This window comes from Bombina bombina, chromosome 11 (assembly GCF_027579735.1).
Source record: "Bombina bombina isolate aBomBom1 chromosome 11, aBomBom1.pri, whole genome shotgun sequence".
Taxonomy (NCBI): domain Eukaryota; kingdom Metazoa; phylum Chordata; class Amphibia; order Anura; family Bombinatoridae; genus Bombina; species Bombina bombina.
Window position 1 is genome coordinate 86547789 of NC_069509.1, and position 23828 is coordinate 86571616.

Genomic DNA, 23828 nt, shown 5'->3' on the forward strand with positions numbered 1-23828 from the left:
ATAGGTCTAAATACAGGCCTGATTCTAGTCAGAGCCTGACAAAAATATTGAACATCCAGAACATCTGCCAGACGCTTGTGTAACAAAATAGATAAAGCAGAAATCTGTCCTTTTAAGGAACTTGCCGCCAACCCTTTCTCCAATCCGTCTTGGAGAAAAGACAAAATCCTGGGAATCCTAACCCTACTCCATGAGTAGCCCTTGGATTTGCACCAATAAAGATATTTACGCCATATCTTATGGTAAATTTTTCTAGTAACAGGCTTACATGCCTGAATCAAGGTATCTATGACCGCATCAGAAAACCCCCGCTTAGACAAAACTAAGCGTTCAATCTCCACGCAGTCAGCTGCAGAGAAACTATATTCGGATGATGGAAGGGTCCCTGAACGAGAAGGTCTTTCCTCAATGGGAGCCTCCACAATGGCTGAGATGACATGTCCATCAGATCGGCATACCAAGTCCTGCGAGGCCACGCAGGGACGATGAGGATCACCGATGCCTTCTCCTGTTTGACTCGAGCAATCACCGGGGGAGAGCAAATGGAGGGAACACATAAGCTAGGCTGAAAGACCAAGGCATCTATCAGCTCGGCCTGGGGATCCCTGGACTTGGACCCGTATCTCGGAAGCTTGGCATTCTGGCGAGATGCCATGAGATCCAATTCCGGCCTGCCCCATCTGAGAATCAGGTTGGAAAATATCTCCGGATGGAGATCCCACTCTCCCGGATGAAATGTCTGTCTGCTCAGAAAATCTGCTTCCCAGTTTTCCACCCCTGGGATGTGGTATCGCAGACAGATGGCAAGAGTGAGACTCCGCCCACTGTATTATCTTGGCTACTTCTGTCATCGCTAAGGAACTTCTTGTTCCTCCCTGATGATTGATGTAAGCTACCGTTGTTATATTGTCCGACTGGAATCTGATGAATTGGGCTGAGGCCAAGCCCGAACCGCATTGAATATGGCTCTCAACTCTAGGATATTGATAGGAAGGAGAGACTCGGTCTGAGTCCATACACTCTGAGCCCTTAGAGAGTTCCAGACTGCTCCCCATCCTAACAGGCTGGCATCCATTGTCACTATCACCCATGAGGGTCTGCGGAAGCATGTCCCATGGGATAGATGATCCAGCGACAACCACCATAGAGGAGAGTCCCTTGTCTCCTGATCTAGATCTATTCGAGGAGACAAATCTGTATAATCTCCATTCCACTGCCTGAGCATGCTTAGTTGCAGAGGCCTAAAATGAAAACTAGCAAACAGAACGATGTCCATCGCTGCCACCATCAATCCGATTACCTCCATGCACTGAGCCACTGACATACGAGGACTGGACTGAATGGTTCGGCATGTATTCAGAATATTTAACACTCTGACCTCCGTCAGAAAGATCTTCATTGAAATAGAGTCGATCACAGTTCCCATAAAGGGTACTCTTGTCTGAGGAACTAACAAACTCTTTTCCAGGTTTACCTTCCACCCGTGGGTCCGTAGGAAGGAAAGCACAATATCGGTACGAGATCTTGTCAGTTGAAATGATGACGCCTGGATCAGTATATTGTCCAGATAAGGCGCCACCGCGATGCCCCGTGGCCTTAGAACCGCCATTAACGACCCCAGAAAGTTTGTGAAAATCCTGGGCGCCGTGGCCAGACCGAAAGGAAGAGCCACAAACTGAAAATGTTTGTCTGGAAAGGCAAACCTCAGGAACTTGTGATGATCTCTGTGGATAGGAACATGAAGATATGCATCCTTTAGATCCACCGTTGTCATAAATTGACCCTCCTGGATCAATGGAAGAATGGTACGAATAGTTTCCATCTTGAAACTTGGATTGTTTACCCTTGTTCCACGACTGAGTGGGTCTCCAGGTAGACTTGGGTTGAGAATAGGTACCTTCCTGTTTAGAGGAATAGGAAGGGGGGATTCCCTTGAAGTTTCAAAAAGAAAATTACTCTGTCGACCTCTCTGTTTGGATTTCTTATCCTGAGGGAGGAGATGACCCTTGCCTCCCATGATGTCAGAAATAATTTCCTTCAAGTCAGGTCCGAACAAGGTCTTCCCCTTGTAAGGAATAGCCAAAAGCTTAGACTTAGACGACACATCTGCAGACCAAGATTTCAACCATAATGCTCTGCGTGCTAAGATGGAAAACCCTGAACTCTTACCCGCCAACTTGGTAATCTGCAAGGAAGCATCTGTAATAAAGGAATTAGCTAATTTGAGAGCTTAAATCCTATCTTGTATTTCTTCCAAAGAACTCTCAGTTTTAAGAGATTCTTCCAAAGCATCAAACCAATAAGCTGCCGCAGTTATAATTGTAACAATGCAGGCCGATGGTTGCAATAGCAACCCCTGATGAACATAAATCCTTTTAAGGAGACCCTCCAATTTCTTATCCATAGGGTCTTTGAAAGCACAACTATCCTCGATAGGGATAGTAGTTCGTTTAGCCAAGGTGGAAATAGCTCCCTCCACCTTAGGGACCAAGAGTCCCTAATAGCGTCCGCTATAGGGTACATCTTCTTGAAAACAAGAGAAGGGGAGAATGGAATACCCGGTCTCTCCCATTCCTTAGCAATCATTTCTGAAGTCCTCTTAGGGTCAGGAAAAACATCAGAATAAGAAGGGACCTCTCAATATCTGTCCAATTTACTCAATTTCTCTGGAGGAACCACAATTGAATCACAGTCGTCCAGAGTCACCAAAACCTCCCTTAATAACAGACAGAGGTGTTCAAGCTTAAACCTGAAAGAAACCACATCTGAATCCGTCTGAGGTAAGACACTTCCTGAGTCAGAAAGTTCATCCTCGGATAGGACCTCCATACCCTCAAATTCAGAGCCCTGGGAGGGTACATCTGAGATCGCCATCAAAGCATCAGAAGCTGCATTGACCATGTGGTTATCCTTCCTACTGCGTTTGCCTTGGAATACGGGAAAGGCAGATAACGCCTCAGAAAGTGTAGATGACATAACTGCAGCTATGTCCTGCAGTGTGATAGAAGCAGAAGCCGCCAAGGAACTTGGCGCTGCTTGAGCGGGCGTTAAGGGCTGTGACGCTTGGGGAGAAAGTTGCGGCACACTCTGATTCTCATCAACAGAACCCTGAGAAACATCCGCTTTTGATAGACTTTTAGTAAAGGACCAGTAATCACAGTAGATTTGCATAATCAACAAATGCAAGATAACAAGACAATGCAATAGCACTTAGTTTGAACTTCAAATGAGTAGTAGATTTTTTCTGACAATTTTAAAAGTTATGTCTATTTCCACTCCCCCTGTACCATGTGACAGCTATTAGCCAATCACAAATGCATACACGTACCATGTGACAGCCATCAACCAATCACAAATGCATATACGTTTATTCTGTGAATTCTTGCACATGCTCAGTAGGATCTGATAACTCAAAGTTTAAATATAAAAAAAACTGTGCACATTTTGTTAATGGAAGTAAATTGGAAAGTTGTTTAAAATTGCATGCTCTATCTGAATCATGAACGTTTAATTTTGACTTGAATGTCCTTTTAAAGAAAATCTGCTCTCTAAACTGTAATGCCCTCTGAGTGCATGAGGGACAAAAAGTAACAGGTGGGTCCACATTGGCATGGAACATGTGAAGTTTTGAAGATCTTCTATGATAACGAATAAACAAAGCAATCTTGGTTGTAACTGTAGTATGAAACCTTGTGACAAATTTTTATTAAAGAAAATTTGACCTAAAAAAATATGAGAACAGTCTAAGATATTTAAAATACCCTGCAAACAAAGTGTAGCTGCACCTTTAAGGATAAAAATACCCAAATGTTATTGCCCCACACTCTGACACGTCTAATAAGGATAGTAACAGTGTTTAATTCTGACCGGTCATACAAAACAACGGCCAGAAACAGAACTAACAGTGCACCTCGCCACAGCTCTGCTGCGGCGCCTACCTGCCCCCACGTGACACCGTCAACTCAATAAGCAGAGTGCCTAAGACCGCCCGTGACTATTTACACCTACTCATGCGGTCCAAGGAACACCGGCGTCTGCAATCGCACTGATCGGGTGCCGGGAACAGGAAACAACAGCGCGGCTTCTCCTAGGGCGTGAACGACAAGCTCCGCCCATCGTGAGCGGCAACGAAACTTCGGCTGAACCCGGCTAAAATAAACTTACAAATGCCGGTCAGGATAAACTCCAGTGCACCTAACAAACATACAGGCAAAACCAAATACAGGAGTACTTGTTACAACTCCAAGAATCCCCAGCGTCAGCCCACAGTCCCAATGAACAGGCCATCAGAATATCTTGTATGTCTTCCTCAACAAGATTACTGTCTGAAATGCCAGTCACAGATAAATGAGGGGAACGCTTATACACATGGAAACCCCTGTCCCTGTAAGTGTCGAGTTTTCTTCATAATAAATTATGACCCCCTCACATCAAATATGAGAAAAACAGTCTGTTCTAAGTTAAATATATGTCCCAGAAATGAAAGGACTGCACATACCTATATGCTGAGCGACAGCATGACTTGTCCCACACGACCAAGAGGTCCTGTTTCTTCTCCTCTTGTAGTTCTGTGGGAACAAACAGGGTCTTAGATAATATCTGCTAAGACCATCATCTGCAGGGCAGCACATAATATGGGAGGCGCAGAGAGAATAAAAATCCCCCCAGTTCCCATCGCTTTAAAGCCACCTGCAGCTCTACTCTAGAGGCTGACAAGGAATACGGCTACACCCAGAATAAAATAGCAATCACTGGTACCATTTTAAAAATAATATACTCTTGATTGAAGAATCTAAACTAACACCTCACTTTACCTCTTCCTATCACTAACACAGGCAAAGAGAATGACTGGAGTGGGAGGGAAGGGAGGAGCTATATATATACAGCTCTGCTGTGGTGCTCTTTGCCTCATCCTGCTGACCAGGAGGTGATATCCCACAAGGATGAAATCCGTGGACTCATTGTATCTTTAAAAATAAATGGAAAAAAGAATAACACAAAGGTGTAGAAGTGCCTGAGATTTAGACAAAAACAACTGTCTTAAATTTAAAGGTGGGGTCGTGGACTCACCATATCCGTAAAGAAATACATTTATCATCAGGTAAGCATAAATTATCTTTTCTTTCCTAAGATATGGTGAGTCCACAACGTCATCAATTACTAGTGGGAACCAATACCCAAGCTAGAGGACACAGATGACTAGGGAGGGACAAGACAGGTAGACCGAAACAGAAGGCACCACCGCTTGAAGAACCCATCTCCCAAAAGAAGCCTCAACTAAGGCAAAAGTATCAAATTTGAAAAATTAGGAAAAAAAACACAATTTATGCTTACCTGATAAATTTATTTCTCTTGTGGTGTATCCAGTCCACGGATCATCCATTACTTGTGGGATATTCTCCTTCCCAACAGGAAGTTGCAAGAGGACACCCACAGCAGAGCTGCTATATAGCTCCTCCCCTAACTGCCATATCCAGTCATTCGACCGAAACAAGCAGAGAAAGGAGAAACCATAGGGTGCAGTGGTGACTGTAGTTTAATCTAAAATTTTGACCTGCCTTAAAATGACAGGGCGGGCCGTGGACTGGATACACCACAAGAGAAATACATTTATCAGGTAAGCATAAATTGTGTTTTCTCTTGTAAGGTGTATCCAGTCCACAGATCATCCATTACTTGTGGGATACCAATACCAAAGCTAAAGTACACGGATGAAGGGAGGGACAAGGCAGGTACTTAAACGGAAGGTACCACTGCTTGTAAAACCTTTCTCCCAAAAATAGCCTCCGAAGAAGCAAAAGTATCAAATTTGTAGAATTTGGAAAAAGTATGAAGCGAAGACCAAGTCACCGCCTTGCAAATCTGTTCAACAGAAGCCTCATTTTTAAAGGCCCAAGTGGAAGCCACAGCTCTAGTAGAATGAGCTGTAATCCTTTCAGGAGGCTGCTGCCCAGCAGTCTCATAGGCTAAGCGGATTATGCTTCTTAGCCAAAAAGAAAGAGAGGTTCCCGAAGCCTTTTGACCTCTTCTCTGTCCAGAGTAAACAACAAACAAAGCAGATGTTTGACGAAAATCTTTAGTAGCTTGTAAGTAAAACTTTAAAGCATGAACCACGTCCAGATTATGTAAAAGACGTTCCTTCTTTGAAGAAGGATTAGGACACAATGATGGAACAACAATCTCTTGATTGATATTCTTAGTTAGGCAAAAACCCAGGTTTTGTACGCAGCACTACCTTATCTGCATGGAAAATCAGATAAGGAGAATCACATTGTAAAGCAGATAACTCGGAGACTCTACGAGCCGAGGAAATAGCCATCAAAAAAAGAACTTTCCAAGATAAAAGCTTGATATCTATGGAATGAAGAGGTTCAAACGGAACCCCTTGAAGAACTTTAAGAACCAAATTTAAGCTCCACTTTCCTCTTACTACCTCCATATTTGTTGAGAGTTGCAAGAGAATGACTGGATATGGCAGTTAGGGGAGGAGCTATATAGCAGCTCTGCTGTGGGTGTCCTCTTGCAACTTCCTGTTGGGAAGGAGAATATCCCACAAGTAATGGATGATCCGTGGACTGGATACACCTTACAAGAGAAATATGTAGAGGACGAAGTTGCAGCCTTGCAAATCTGATCCACAGAAGCTTCATTCTTGAAAGCCCAAGAAGAGTAAACAACCCTTGTGAAAAGAGACGTAATTCTCTTAGGAAGCTACAGACCAGCAGTTTCATAAGCAAAAGAATAATACTTCTCAACCAGATAGAAAGAGAAGTAGCAGGAGTCTTGTGACCTTTATGTTTCCCAGAAAAACTAACAAACAAAACAGAGAACTGGCGAAAATCCTTAGTCGCCTGTAGGTAGAATTCTAGAGAACGCACAAAATCCAGGTTGTGCAACAAACGTTCCTTATGAGAAAAAGGATTAGGACATAGAGAAGGAACAACAAATTCCTGATTAAGAAAACCCAACTTCGTATGAAGAACTGCCTTATCCGCATGAAAGATAAGATAAGGTGAATCATACTGCAAAGCCAAGAGTTCCAAAACTCTCCGAGCAGAGATATAGCAAAAAGAAACAAAACCTTCCAAGATAAAAAAAACTTAATAGCTATGGAATGCAAAGGCTCAAACAGAGCCGGCTGCAGAACTATAAGGATAAGGTTAAGGCTCTACAGAAGAGCAACAGACTTAAAAACAGGCCTGATTCTGACCAGGGCCCGACAAAAACATTGAACATCTGGCACATCCGCCAGACGTTTGTGTTACAAAACAAATCAGACCTTTCAGAGTACTGACTAACAATCCCTTCTTAAGACCTTCCTAAAGAAAAGACAAGATCCTAAGAATCCTAATCCTACTCCAAGAGTAGCTCTTGGATTTACACCAATAATGGTATTTACGCCATACCTTATGGTAAATCTTTCTAGTGACAAGCTTGTGAACCTGAAACATGGTCTCAATGACCGCCTCAGAAGAGCCACGCTTAAACAGAAATAAGCGTTCAATCTCCAAACAGTCAGCTTCAGAAAAACGAGATTTGGATGAAGGAAAATGCCTAGTTAGAAGGTCCTTCCTCAGAAGAAAAATCCAGAGTGGAAGAAATGACACCTTCACTAGCTCTGCCTATTAGATCCTGCAACGCCATGCCGGAGATATTAAGAGAGCAAACTGAGAAAACAGAAATACTAGACTGAAGTCCCAAGGAACCGCCAGATCAGGGCAGCCTGCGAATCTCCTGACCTTGAACCATACCTTGGAAGCTTGGCGTTCTACTGAGACGCCCTCAGGTCCAACTCCGGCACGCCCATTTGAGGATTTACCTGGAGAAAACACCTCCGGATGGAGAACCCATTCCCCGGGGTGAAATACCTGTCTGTTCAGGGAATCCACTTTCCAGATGTCCACTCCTGGAGAGTGGATGGCAGATAGACAGTAATTGTGAGCTTCCGCCCAATGAACAATCCGAGTTACCTCCTACATGGCTAAGGAACTCCGGGTTCCTCTCTGGTGGTTGATGTAAACCACTGATGTGATATTGTCCGACTGGAACCTGATAAACCAGGCTAAGGACAACTGAGGCCCAGCCATCAGAGCATTATAGGCCGCTTTCAACTCCACAATGTCAATGTGGAGCAAAGACTCCTCCCGAGTCGATAGTCCCTGCGCCTTTAACGAGTCCCAGACTGCTCCCCAGTCCAGCAGGCTGGCGTCCGTGATCACAAACACCAAGGAATGTCTCCGAAAGCACGCGTCCTTAAAGTGAAGGTAAACTTTGGTGAATGGAAGCCCGTTTTTTAAAAATACTTACCTTTTTTTCTTTTCACTGCTACAGCAGCTTCCCCCACATAGAGATCCTCTATTCACACGTCGCAATGACTAATCCGGCTTCCTCCAATAACAGCATGGCCTCAGGCAATGACTACCCTGGGGGGAAAGCTGTGATTGAAGGAAGCAGGATTAGTCATTGCTGACGTGTGAATAGAGGATCTCTATGTGGGGGAAGCTGCTGTAGCAGTGAAAAGAAAAAAAGGTAATTTTTTTTAACAAAATGGCTGCTTTGTAAACTTTGATGAATGAAAGTGCCCCTGTTTTTAATAGTATTTTTAAAAAACGGGCTTTCATTCACCAAAGTTTACCTTCACTTTAAATAAATACTCCTGAAAAATCACCACGGGAAAGAGCCTCATAACGCTGAACTAGATCTATCCTCAGAGAGAGATCCGAATGGAACTGCTCCATAGACTGAGAATGCAAAACTGCAGAGCTCTCAAATGGACTCTAGCAAAGGGAATGATGTCCATGGAACCATCAGACCAATCCCCTCCATAAATTGATTCACTGAAAAGTGAAGGAAAAATCAGCTGCAGCCGGATTCAAACTCCCAACCCTCTGGTTGCAAGATGGTTAAGTGATCTACCGGACCACTAAATCTTGCTGTCGGCCAAACAGTAGACTGCAGAGAGAGGTAAGAGGGAGAAATATCAGATTATCTGACATCTGCTAGAAATATTCTTAAATATAAGAATCTAATAAGGTCCCCGAGAAAATTACCCCTGTAGCTGGAACAAGGGAGCCATGAAGAAGAGACAAGATTCTCTTGAAAGAGTTTGCTCGAAGAATGATGGCATCTGGACCAAATACAGTCCAAGAAAACACCCCTGCAACTTCCTGAGACCTGAAAGAGTCTTTCTAGGATGGTGAATCTCAGAACATGAGAAGATCCTATAGAATGGGACATATAGACACACATACCTCAGGTCTATGTTCGTCATAAACAGACCCTCTAGATAATGTATTTCTATTTGTAGGGAGGTACTCTGAGAAACTTGAAAATAAATACCTCGATCCCGTTCCCTTACCGGAACTGGAACTAACACTCCCAGGGAGGAAAGTCCTGAACCCAGTTTAAGAATGCCTCTCATACCTGGACTGCAGATGCTCCAGAAAGGACAATCCGCCCCTGGGAAGAAAGCTAGATTGCTTTCCCCTGGACCAAGACTGATTGAGTAACCCAGCAGACTGGACTGACCCAGCAGTAAGAAGAAAAAGGAAGACTTTACTTTAGTCTATTCCACTTGACGGATGATAAAAAATATCTTTTTCCACTAGTAAGACAGAAGTTAAATCTGCCAGACCAGGTCCAAACAAGGAATCATCAGAAGCTAGGACTTGGAGGTAACCAGAAATATGGCCCCAGTTGACACAAGTCTTGGACAAATAGAATATTGAACCTGCATCTGCAGATTCGCAGAGCCTAGGCTTTATCACTAAGCCACAGGTAGGCTTCTCAGCTGACCAAGAATTCAGCCACAACGCCCTATGGGCTAGGCAGCAAGAGAAATTAGACAAGGCATTGCACCAAAAAGATGCCGCTCTTGACACAGTGGCAAAACAAACTGTCGGTTTCCTCTACCTAGGTGATCAAAACAACCTCCAGCTTCTGGTTCATGGATCCGTAAAGGAACAGCTATCCTCTATAGGGATCAAAATTCTATGAGTCATAGTAGAAAAGCTCCCTTCTACTTGAGGCACTGTGCATTTAAATGGAGTCAGCGACAGGAAAATCCTTCAAGGATGGGAGACAGGGGAAAAAAGGGATCCCTAGCTTCACCTATTCCTGTGAAAAAATCCATAGCACGTTTAGAAACACTTCCTCATAGGAAGGAACTTCATGGGTTAAAAAACTTCCAAGGTTAACGGCAGGAGTATCAGTGTCGTTCAAGTAGCCAAAACCTCCTTTAAAAATACACAAGGTGTTCAAGCATACATCTAAAAAGGTGCCCCCTTCGGCATCAGATGAAGGAATTATACTGTCCAAATCTGAGATTTCACCCTCAGAAACTACCAGTGAATTCTCCTTACCAGGCTTAGGAGAGAGCACTACCTGTGTAGCAAAATGTGAAGCAGAAACTTTACTATCTGAATATTGAAATGTCCTCTTGCTTTAGGATAGGAAAAAACAGATAAAGCTACAGATACCGCAGAGAATATCTGCAGGCAAATACACTCCTCCAGGAGATTGAGAGGGACTGCAGGGCACTGCATGTGACAACATGAAGGCTTGGGACGTTAAAGGAGAAAGCTGTGGCAATGCCTGAACTGCATCATCCTTGGAGACAGACTCAAAGCAACAAACTAGGTGCACATTGCATAGATTTATTTAATAAATGCAGCACCAAATTACATAGACAAAAGAAACTGTCTAGAAATCTGTCCTGAGGGACAAGAAGCTCAGGGGAAAAAAAATAATAATATATATTATATATCTTTATTATAAAAGTATTTATATAAATATAAGGGACATAAATGTTTGCCACAACAATTTGTCCTCCAGAGCCATAATCATATCCCAGTTCCAAGACCAATTGAATGTCTATCAATAAACTAAAGTGATATATAACACCATTAAATATGAAAAAATTAAACTGTTCAAATACTGTATATATATATATATATATATATATATATATATATATATAAATATAAAAGTGTGAAAACGCTATACTAAACTTAAAGCAATGGCCTCATAATGAAGAGAGAACATAGCTGCTTGATTAGATAAAAATACAATTAGAACTAAAACACCGCTCCGTTCTCATGCCAGAGAACGAGGTGGGGATAGATTCTAGCCTAAGCAAACACCCCAAACGGCGCCGCTCCGCTTTGAGGAAGAAAGGAGGCGGGAACAAACGCAGCAAGGAAATAAAGCGTGTATATCAAGCTTCATTCCGCAGCCAGTATCGGCTGTAAATGAGTTCTAAACATTTTCCCTTTAGACACTGTCACAGCCGCCTCCAAGCATTCCCGTCAGAGCTTAGAAATGAAATTAATAAAAATCTCTCCGCTTAACAAGCGGAAGATAATTGAACACTGAAAACAGCCCCTTAGGAATGGCATCTCTAAAAGCGCCTTCCTACCAGACTCCGTGTAGGACCTAGAGTGGCTGCCTACAGACAGGCAAGGCAAATAAATGAATTAGGATATGATTAACCCCTGATGCCCACAAACAACAGTGCTCTAGATTTAAAGCAAATAAAATTTAGACTGAGTCCCCATAAAAGGTTAACCCCCTCCATGCCATGACACTCCATGTCACATACACTTGTAGTGCCTGTCCACTGCCATAAAACTTCCTTCTAAAGGATTTAGTGTCCCACACTAAGTACAGGGAGTCCTTAACCCCTTCAGTGCCAGCATCCTAGCCCCAGAAGACAAAAAAGGCACTTACCTGCACCTCTAGCTAATCGGAAGGAGGACAGATCACATGGTATGAGAAGATGCCACTCCTCAGAGACCTGTGGAAGAAAGAACCTACTCTGGCTTTCTGTACCAGGGCAGCAACATGTTAGGAAAACACAGTGAGGCCCACCTCACAAGTTCCTAACTGCTTTAAAGCCACCACTACTCTACTGAAGAGATTGACGTGGAATACAGCTACACCCAATCCTTGAAAATATGGAAAGAACAGAGCAAACCTACTGTGGCTTTCTAAAATATTTAAAATCTTGCCTGTAGTGAAAAAAAATCAATTTTTTTTTTAGACACCAAAACTTCACCTCCTCCATGCAGCAAGGCAAAGAGAATGACTGGGGATTGTGGAAGGGGGAGTGATACTTAACAGCTTTGCTGTGGTGCTTTTTGCCTCCTCCTGCTGGCCAGGAGTGATATTCACACTAGTAATTGATGACGTTGTGGGCTCACCATATCTTAGGAAAGAAAAGTTATTAGTCCACTCAGTATTAAAGATAGGAAACACTCAAATTATTTATTCGTGTGGGACTAGTGGAAATTACAAATCGAGGGTGTATTTGTGGTTATTAAAGTTTATATATTTAAGAACCACATAAAAGATTCAAAAGAATTTTATTATTCGATTTTGGATAAAGTTAATGGGTATAGTAATTGATACAAAGGGCTCACTCCAGGATCTATTTACACTTACCTCTACAAAGAAATCACCAACTATTTTAGCAGTCATAAGGACAAGCATAATTGGGAAACCATAGCTGATATTTCCTGTAGCTTCCACCATAATAACAGTCAAACTCAATGTCATCCTCACGATACCACCTAAAAACAGGGAAAAAGAAACAGGTTTGTTTCACCTAAAAACAGAATTTATGTTTACCTGATAAATTACTTTCTCCAACGGTGTGTCCGGTCCACGGCGTCATCCTTACTTGTGGGATATTCTCTTCCCCAACAGGAAATGGCAAAGAGCCCAGCAAAGCTGGTCACATGATCCCTCCTAGGCTCCGCCTACCCCAGTCATTCGACCGACGTTAAGGAGGAATATTTGCATAGGAGAAACCATATGGTACCGTGGTGACTGTAGTTAAAGAAAATAAATTATCAGACCTGATTAAAAAAACCAGGGCGGGCCGTGGACCGGACACACCGTTGGAGAAAGTAATTTATCAGGTAAACATAAATTCTGTTTTCTCCAACATAGGTGTGTCCGGTCCACGGCGTCATCCTTACTTGTGGGAACCAATACCAAAGCTTTAGGACACGGATGAAGGGAGGGAGCAAATCAGGTCACCTAAATGGAAGGCACCACGGCTTGCAAAACCTTTCTCCCAAAAATAGCCTCAGAAGAAGCAAAAGTATCAAACTTGTAAAATTTGGTAAAAGTGTGCAGTGAAGACCAAGTCGCTGCCCTACATATCTGATCAACAGAAGCCTCGTTCTTGAAGGCCCATGTGGAAGCCACAGCCCTAGTGGAATGAGCCGTGATTCTTTCGGGAGGCTGCCGTCCGGCAGTCTCGTAAGCCAATCTGATGATGCTTTTAATCCAAAAAGAGAGAGAGGTAGAAGTTGCTTTTTGACCTCTCCTTTTACCGGAATAAACAACAAACAAGGAAGATGTTTGTCTAAAATCCTTTGTAGCATCTAAATAGAATTTTAGTTGAAATAGTTTTTATTGATTTTCAATTTATAAACATAGAACTTAGTCAAACAATACAATACCTGGTACATATGAGGTAGTCTGCCAAAAATACATTGCAGACCTTGTTAAACCATTCTTGTTTTAATACATCTTACTTAAATTATCAACGGTCTTGTAGAATGAGCCCCATTCTTGTACCATAAACCTTACTTAAATCCAACCTTTAACCCCTCCTCCCCTCCCTACCACCCTCCCCCTCAAGTGGTGCCAATTCTTCTAGGTTTGAAGTGGATGACAATTCGTGTATATGTTATATAAAATACTCATTAAAGTCACTAAATTTGAATGTCAATATATTAGGTTCCTTTATCACGTGTTCCAGTGGGTGGCTACCTCATTTCTAGCTTCCACTGCCTGTTCCGTCTACCTCTTCCTCAATATCCAATAGTACCATATCTTCTGGAACTGTTCGGGATGGCCCTGTGTCCAGGCCGCTAATTCTGACATATTAAATGTGTCCGATATTTTATCCTCTATCTCTTGCCATGAGGGTGTCCCCACCTTCCAATGCCTAGCCACACATATTCTCAAGCAAGTACAAAGAATTTTAATAAACTTATTAATAGACGCATTGAATGGTCTCACCCTGTCGTGCAGTAGTGCTTGTGGCATCGTCAAATTGATATTTTCGTCTAACATAGACCCTATCAAGTCTGAGAGTCTCCTCCACAGTGATTGGACCCCTGGGCAATCCCACCACATATGTTTATAGGTCCCCCTATCTTGGCAACCTCTGTAGCAGTTGCCTTGTTGTAATGAGGTATAGTGTGCTGTCCTCACAGGTGTCAGGTACCATCTAAAAGAAACCTTAATGCAGTTTTCCCTCATGTCCGCACTTATCAGTCCCTTGCTTGCATTTAGCATCAATTCGTCCCACTCGCTCTTTTCCCAAGTTTCCAGTGTGTCTCTTTCCCATCTCTCTAATAGGGGTGATTTGGTGTTATACTTGGCCTCTTGAATTAACAGGTAGATCTGGGATATCAGTCGCTTACCCCTATTAGGGGCTCTAATCAGTCTCTCGAGTCCCGTTGTCGGATGTATCTGTTTGTGTGTCATGAATTTTGATATCGCAGAGGAGATCTGCAAGTACATGTACCACTTTAACTGTTCTGGTTCTATTTTCTCTCTGACCTGGACAAACGTGAGTTTACCTGAGCTATCTAGAAAGTCTGCCACCCTATACAGTCCCTTATTTTCCCACTTGTTTACTACTTTTCTCAATTCTGAGGGCAATAAGAATTTAAGTGGCATAGTCAGAGATTCTGTCCTACATAATTTTAATTCCTTCGTAATCTTATTCCATAATTTGACTGAGTCCGAAGTGACTGAGGATTTGTACCCCCTCGACCTCTTATGTAGCTCCGGGTCCCACAATATATCTGCTGAACTATTACACCCTACCAGTTCCGCCTCGATCTTTGGCCAAATTAAGTCATTATTAACTTGGCTCATTACCACCGTCTGTGCTAATCTGGAGGCCTGGTAATATTCTACTAAGTTAGGAGCTCCTACTCCCCCTACCTGTCTGTGTTGTTTCAGCAATTGAGAGGCTATTCTTGCCTTCCCATCCCCTCTCAAAAATCTCAGTAACTCTTCCTGTAAGCCTCTTAGTTCCGGTATTGGGATTTTAATAGGCAGGGCTCTAAAAAGGTACATTAGCCTGGGCAGGACATTCATCTTGATGGACATGAGCCTCCCGTACCACGAAAAGTAGCCTCTCTTCCACCTTCCTAAGTCTTTTTTAATAGCTTTAAAGGTAGGTATATAATTTAACCTATATAAATCCTCAATCTTTCCGTTCAACTTAACCCCTAAGTATGTTATGTTAGTTTTTGCCCAGGTAATGGCAAAGTTCAGTTCCACAACTTTCTTAGTGTGGGGGGGTAGACAAATCGGCAAAGCTTCGCATTTGTCTCGATTTATCTTATACCCTGAAATATTTGAGAACTCCTCCAATACTTTGTACAGATAGGGTAGGGAATGCAGTGGCTTAGTGAGTGTTAGCAGAACGTCGTCCGCAAACAACATTAGTTTATATTCAGAGGAGGCTAAATGCACCCCTGAGATATTTTCCTCGTTCCTAATGTATGCCGCCAGTGGCTCTATAAATATTGCGAACAATAATGGCGACAGTGGGCACCCCTGACGGGTTCCATTCAAAATATCTATTGGTCTCGACAGGTATCCCGCCGCCCCCACCAACGCCGTCGGTTTCGAGTAAATACCTCTAAGTGCCTGTATAAACTCTCCTTTAAATCCCATGGTATTCAACACTTGAAACATAAAATCCCAGTCTACCCTGTCGAACGCTTTTTCTGCGTCTAGCGACAGTAGTAGAGCTGGTTTCTCAGTTGCCATCAAATAATCTGTTAGGGTCACCACTCTCCTTACATTATCCGGGGCCTCCCTCCCCATAATGAACCCCACCTGATCTTGATGGATCAGCGAGGGTAAGATCACCTTTAGTCTGTTTGCCATAATTTTTGCGAATATTTTGATATCATGATTTATCAATGATATCGGTCTGTAGTTATGACAGTATTTTACATTTTTCCCGTTTTTTGGTATCACTATAATCTTTGCTTGCAATAACTCTTGAGGCAACATCCACCCTTCCATAATCCCATTACAAAAGCTGACCAAATGGGGTAGTAGTTCATTTTTAAAGAGTTTGTAGTATTCTCCAGTCAGTCCGTCTGGGCCTGCCGCCTTCCCTACTTTTAGATCTCTAATCACCCCCAAGACTTCTGCATTCGTGATTTTCGTATTGAGACTCTTAAGGTCACTGTCTTCTAACACTTTCAGTCCTGCCTTGTCTAAGAATCTAGTTGTCTGTTGTGTTATATTCCCTGGGGCCACTTTCTTCCCGTCATAGAGGTTCTCGTAATACCGTGCAAAGCTATCCGTGATTTCCTGCGGATTCGAGGTCAGTTCCCCGGTATCCCGGAATAATTTAGGTATAGAGAAGAATTTGTTCCGTTCTCTCAATTTATGTGCCAGGTATCTATCCGGTTTGTTGGCAAACACAAAGTATTGGGCTTTCAGCCTTAAGGCCGCTCTTATAGATGTGTCGTTTTGTATTTTGGCCAATTCCCTCCGTTTAGCGGTCAGTGTTCTATATGTCCTGTCAGATGTAGTTCGTTGGTGTTCCTTTTCCAGTTGTTCCACCTCCCCCTGTAATGTGTTTATTAATTTAACTGATTGTTTGTTTTTGATCGACTTTTCCTTAATAAGAAGTCCTCTTAAGTAAGGTTTATGAGCAGCCCAGCTTACTAACGGGTTTTTAACTGATTTTTCATTTATTTCCCAGTATTCCCTCAATGCTTTTTGTATTCTCCCGTGAACCCCGGGGTCCCTTAATAATGTTGGGTTGTATGTCCAAGATCTTTGTCTGGTGAAGTCTAAGAGCCCTGAGAGTTCTAAGTAGACTAGTGAGTGGTCTGACCAGACACATGTCTGGGTTCCTGAGTAAACTAAGTTGGGAGTAAGTATCTGGCTCACGTAAATATAGTCTAGAGTGGTATAAGATTTATGCGCTGGAGAGTAGTAAGTATATTCATGTTCTGAGTTGCCCACTGCTTCCCACGAATCCACCAAATTATGTTCTGACAGTGAGGTTTTAATGGATTTTATTATGCTGTTAGTTCTGTGTTGTTTGCTTGTCATTTTCCCGCTGTCTGATCTCCCTATAGGAGCTATATTAATATTAAAGTCGCCCGCCAGAATTATTCTATCTTGTGACCATTGTGTGAGTCTTTGTGATAGTTGAGAAAAGAAAGCGTTTTGAGTTTCGTTTGGAGCATATATATTACAAAGCGTTATTTTAGTATTTTGCATCGTACCCTGAACTATCACATATCTACCCTCCTTGTCCTTGCGTACTTTATCCGCTATAAAGTCTAAAGATCTATGTATCAATATAGATACCCCCCTTTTTTTAGTATCAGCTGTGGAATGAAAGTGGTGTGGAAAGTGATTTGACCAGTATCTTGGGATTGTCGACTCTGTGAAATGTGTCTCCTGTAAGAAAATTATTTTAGCCTGCAGTTTCAGATATTGTGACATAGCAGTTCTACGCTTTATATCTGTATTAAGACCCCTTGCATTGTGTGAAATTAAGATCAAGCTATTTGTCATCTAAACACGTTACCCCTCCTTTCCTCCAGTTCCCTAATCTCTCTATGTCTGAAAAGTCGGCCTGTAATGTGAGCGTACCTCTTTAACTTGGAGCCCCATATCCCCTCTAGCCACCACACCTTTTTCTGAGTCTTATGAACCCGGACCTTACCATTGAACGGCACCACCTGAGTAAAAAAATGAGTGAATAAAAATAACAATAACAAACATAAACCTTGAATATGAACAATAACATTTTCAGTCTTAACTGACCAACTAAGCATCTTAACTAAAAGGGCAGTTACAATACTTCCTCTTCTGTCTTAAACTATGACATTGACTTTTAAATCATTAAAACTATACATCTAATAGCTGTTTCTGATCTTGTAAAGTGTCCTTGGATTTTGGTCCTGTAACGGGCCCTATAGCCGGGGAAGAGATAAGCTCTTCTAAGTTTTGTTAGATAGTTCCGGGTGATTACCCACTTTGGTATACTAATAGATAAGTCTCTCGGCGGATTAGGTCTTTCGCCACTTGTTTAGGCCACCTACTGTAATAGAAGGCCCCAAGGCCTTATCACGCCATATTTTGTAACAACATAAAAAAAGGGGAAAAAAAACATACATATGTCTAAATATCATACTCATCTGTCCATCGAATCAGTGGTTGTGCATAGTCAGTGTCCACAGAAAAAAGAAACCATTGATCCATGGTCCTAACTACGAGCTCTTCAAAACTCGCCACAACATAACCGGTGTACTGTCGCTCTCATGTCTTCACGTTTTTCTTTTCTTTTCCGGGACTTTAGTCCATTTCCTCTGAAACGGTTGTTTATTCTGGAAATCGCTTCCAGTAGCAGGCCTCTGTGGTTGAAGGGTCGGGGGATCTAGCTTCAATCTTTGGCATGTCTCCAATATCTCCTCCGGATCCTTGATGGAGAATATTTTGTTTTCCCATGAGATGTGGAGGGCAAATGGGAAACCCCATCTGTACGGGATTTGGTTCTTTCTCAACATAGATGTGAGTGGCCTGAGGGCCCCCCTCCTCTGTAGTGTCCTCAGACATAAGTCCTGAAAAAATTGTATAATGTTTCCCTGGTGCTTATATGTGGGATGTCTGCGGGCTGCAGCCAAGATTTCTTCTTTCTCTTGATATCTGAGCATCCGAACAATAATGTCCCTTGGCGGCTCTTCTCCTTTAGGCTTTGGTCTAAGAGCCCTATGAGCTCTCTCCATCTGAAATTTTTCCTCTCCACCAGCACCAGTGATACCCTGAAATAAGTTGACTAGATATGTGTTGAGGTCTTTAGGGCCCACAGTTTCAGGGACGCCCTTCAGGCGTATGTTACAACGCCGACTGCGGTTCTCAAGGTCTTCTAGCTTATCGTGAATACTTTCAATTTCCTGCTGCTGCAAAGACACTTGAGATGTAACATCATTCAGGCCCTCTGACAATGCGTCACCACTTTCTTCAAGTGAATCTACTCTGGAGCCTAAATCTCCTATTTCCTGCTTTAGTTCCGTAAGGCTGCTAGTTACAGTATTCTGCAGGGTTTCCATTTTGTCTAGTAATTTCTCAAAATTAGTGGAAATGTCTTGCTTCGTCATTAAATGTTCAAGATCAGCTCTTGTTATTGGTGCTTGACTATCTGCCTCAGTTTGTTGTCTGGTAACTGGGTCTCTCTCCTCATCTGACTGTGGAGATTGCTGTTCTGGGGATTTTTCACCCCTTGAGGATTTAAAGAACATTGAGGCTGATGTTTGTTTACTCACAGGTGTAGCCTTTATGTTGCGTCTGGCTGCCATGATGTAATCTTTCATCTATTTGTTTAGGCCTCTTCCCAGTCTCAGCCGTTATGAATGCTAAATGGTGACCCTTAATTGTTTTCTGCCTTGTTTGCTGTCTGTCTCCCACTGATTACTCAAAATTCTGAGTATCCATCATTATAAACTGTTCTGTTGTGTGGTCTGACTTTTCTCAGCTTGCGTGATTGTCAGTTCCGGTTATTAATATGTCTTCTGCAGACCTTGTATTTAACTTTGTAAGTGCTAACAATCACTGTTTCTACGCTTTTCCACTATGGCACATCCTCACCTTTCAAGCAGGTTTAGGGAACATCTGTGATCATTAAATATGTTGCATATCTGTCTTTTAGCCGCACCGCATACCTGCTTCTTTCTCCCCAGTTTTCATGTGAGTGGCTCCGGGTGTCTCGTGCTCCGCCGCCAGTCTCCTTCTAGCCTTATGCAGTCATCCTTGAGATGTCACTTATTCCTCACTTGTATACTCCGGTGTCGACTGCGATGCTGATTAAGTTAACACCCGTACCGATGCCCATCTCCCAGGAGAGGAGACCTTTCAGACTTGCCACGAGGTATTTTTTTTCAAATATGGCCGCCGGCCTGCGGTTCTGTAGCGTTCTGCAAGTCTGACCTCTTTGTCGACCAAGCTGTCAAGTTGTGTTACTCCGAAAGGTTCACTGATGGTCCGGTCAGTCTCATAATACTTTCGGTCCTTTATGCCAGCTATTATTATGCCACAATCGCCTTTAAACCATATTGTCTGCCCGGAGCTCGGCACTTATGCGACCATTCTTGTGCCTCTCAAGGCTCCGCCCCCCTAAATAGAATTTTAGAGCGCGAACAACATCCAAATTGTGCAACAAACGTTCCTTCTTTGAAACTGGTTTCGGACACAGAGAAGGTACGATAATCTCCTGGTTAATGTTTTTGTTAGAAACAACTTTTGGAAGAAAACCAGGTTTAGTACGTAAAACCACCTTATCTGCATGGAACACCAGATAAGGAGGAGAACACTGCAGAGCAGATAATTCTGAAACTCTTCTAGCAGAAGAAATTGCAACTAAAAACAAAACTTTCCAAGATAATAACTTAATATCAACGGAATGTAAGGGTTCAAACGGAACCCCCTGAAGAACTGAAAGAACTAAGTTGAGACTCCAAGGAGGAGTCAAAGGTTTGTAAACAGGCTTAATTCTAACCAGAGCCTGAACAAAGGCTTGAACATCTGGCACAGCTGCCAGCTTTTTGTGAAGTAACACAGACAAGGCAGAAATCTGTCCCTTCAGGGAACTAGCAGATAATCCTTTTTCCAATCCTTCTTGAAGGAAGGATAGAATCTTAGGAATCTTAACCTTGTCCCAAGGGAATCCTTTAGATTCACACCAACAGATATATTTTTTCCAAATTTTGTGGTAAATCTTTCTAGTTACAGGCTTTCTGGCCTGAACAAGAGTATCGATAACAGAATCTGAGAACCCTCGCTTCGATAAGATCAAGCGTTCAATCTCCAAGCAGTCAGCTGGAGTGAAACCAGATTCGGATGTTCGAACGGACCCTGAACAAGAAGGTCTCGTCTCAAAGGTAGCTTCCAAGGTGGAGCCGATGACATATTCACCAGATCTGCATACCAAGTCCTGCGTGGCCACGCAGGAGCTATCAAGATCACCGACGCCCTCTCCTGATTGATCCTGGCTACCAGCCTGGGGATGAGAGGAAACGGCGGGAACACATAAGCTAGTTTGAAGGTCCAAGGTGCTACTAGTGCATCCACTAGAGCCGCCTTGGGATCCCTGGATCTGGACCCGTAGCAAGGAACTTTGAAGTTCTGACGAGAGGCCATCAGATCCATGTCTGGAATGCCCCACAGCTGAGTGACTTGGGCAAAGATTTCCGGATGGAGTTCCCACTCCCCCGGATGCAATGTCTGATGACTCAGAAAATCCGCTTCCCAATTTTCCACTCCTGGGATGTGGATAGCAGACAGGTGGCAGGAGTGAGACTCCGCCCATAGAATGATTTTGGTCACTTCTTCCATCGCTAGGGAACTCCTTGTTCCCCCCTGATGGTTGATGTACGCAACAGTTGTCATGTTGTCTGATTGAAACCGTATGAACTTGGCCCTCGCTAGCTGAGGCCAAGCCTTGAGAGCATTGAATATCGCTCTCAGTTCCAGAATATTTATCGGTAGAAGAGATTCTTCCCGAGACCAAAGACCCTGAGCTTTCAGGGATCCCCAGCCCATCAGACTGGCGTCGGTCGTGACGATGACCCACTCCGGTCTGCGGAATGTCATCCCTTGTGACAGGTTGTCCAGGGACAGCCACCAACGGAGTGAGTCTCTGGTCCTCTGATTTACTTGTATCTTCGGAGACAAGTCTGTATAGTCCCCATTCCACTGACTGAGCATGCACAGTTGTAATGGTCTTAGATGAATGCGCGCAAAAGGAACTATGTCCATTGCCGCTACCATCAAACCGATCACTTCCATGCACTGCGCTATGGAAGGAAGAGGAACGGAATGAAGTATCCGACAAGAGTCTAGAAGTTTTGTTTTTCTGGCCTCTGTCAGAAAAATCCTCATTTCTAAGGAGTCTATTATTGTTCCCAAGAAGGGAACCCTTGTTGACGGAGATAGAGAACTCTTTTCCACGTTCACTTTCCATCCGTGAGATCTGAGAAAGGCCAGGACAATGTCCGTGTGAGCCTTTGCTTGAGGAAGGGACGACGCTTGAATCAGAATGTCGTCCAAGTAAGGTACTACAGCAATGCCCCTTGGTCTTAGCACAGCTAGAAGGGACCCTAGTACCTTTGTGAAAATCCTTGGAGCAGTGGCTAATCCGAAAGGAAGCGCCACGAACTGGTAATGCTTGTCCAGGAATGCGAACCTTAGGAACCGATGATGTTCCTTGTGGATAGGAATATGTAGATATGCATCCTTTAAATCCACTGTGGTCATGAATTGACCTTCCTGGATGGAAGGAAGAATAGTTCGAATGGTTTCCATCTTGAACGATGGAACCTTGAGAAACTTGTTTAAGATCTTGAGATCTAAGATTGGTCTGAACGTTCCCTCTTTTTTGGGAACTATGAACAGATTGGAGTAGAACCCCATCCCTTGTTCTCTTAATGGAACAGGATGAATCACTCCCATTTTTAACAGGTCTTCTACACAATGTAAGAATGCCTGTCTTTTTATGTGGTCTGAAGACAACTGAGACCTGTGGAACCTCCCCCTTGGGGGAAGCCCCTTGAATTCCAGAAGATAACCTTGGGAGACTGTTTCTAGCGCCCAAGGATCCAGAACATCTCTTGCCCAAGCCTGAGCGAAGAGAGAGAGTCTGCCCCCCACCAGATCCGGTCCCGGATCGGGGGCCAACATTTCATGCTGTCTTGGTAGCAGTGGCAGGTTTCTTGGCCTGCTTTCCCTTGTTCCAGCCTTGCATTGGTCTCCAAGCTGGCTTGGCTTGAGAAGTATTGCCCTCTTGCTTAGAGGACGTAGCACTTTGGGCTGGTCCATTTCTACGAAAGGGACGAAAATTAGGTTTATTTTTTGCCTTGAAAGGCCGATCCTGAGGAAGGGCGTGGCCCTTACCCCCAGTGATATCAGAGATAATCTCTTTCAAGTCAGGGCCAAACAGCGTTTTCCCCTTGAAAGGAATGTTAAGTAGCTTGTTCTTGGAAGACGCATCAGCTGACCAAGATTTCAACCAAAGCGCTCTGCGCGCCACAATAGCAAACCCAGAATTCTTAGCCGCTAACCTAGCCAATTGCAAAGTGGCGTCTAGGGTGAAAGAATTAGCCAATTTGAGAGCATTGATTCTGTCCATAATCTCCTCATAAGGAGGAGAATCACTATCGACCGCCTTTATCAGCTCATCGAACCAGAAACATGCGGCTGTAGCTACAGGGACAATGCATGAAATTGGTTGTAGAAGGTAACCCTGCTGAACAAACATCTTTTTAAGTAAACCTTCTAATTTTTTATCCATAGGATCTTTGAAAGCACAACTATCCTCTATGGGTATAGTGGTGCGTTTGTTTAAAGTGGAAACCGCTCCCTCGACCTTGGGGACTGTCTGCCATAAGTCCTTTCTGGGGTCGACCATAGGAAACAATTTTTTAAATATGGGGGGAGGGACGAAAGGAATACCGGGCCTTTCCCATTCTTTATTAACAATGTCCGCCACCCGCTTGGGTATAGGAAAAGCTTCTGGGAGCCCCGGGACCTCTAGGAACTTGTCCATTTTACATAGTTTCTCTGGGATGACCAACTTGTCACAATCATCCAGAGTGGATAATACCTCCTTAAGCAGAATGCGGAGATGTTCCAACTTAAATTTAAACGTAATCACATCAGGATCAGCTTGTTGAGAAATGTTCCCTGAATCAGTAATTTCTCCCTCAGACAAAACCTCCCTGGCCCCATCAGACTTTGTTAGGGGCCCTTCAGAACCATTATTA

General features: G+C 43.3%; 1 protein-coding gene across 1 annotated transcript in view; it reads right to left on the bottom strand.

Annotated features, from left to right (window-relative positions):
- CLCN7 (chloride voltage-gated channel 7) overlaps positions 1 to 23828 on the bottom strand; it is a 373281-nt gene that overhangs the window by 86678 nt on the left and 262775 nt on the right. The window contains exon 19 of the mRNA XM_053694644.1: positions 12442 to 12569. Coding sequence (XP_053550619.1) covers positions 12442 to 12569 — 128 coding nt within the window. The remainder of the gene's footprint in view (positions 1 to 12441; positions 12570 to 23828) is intronic.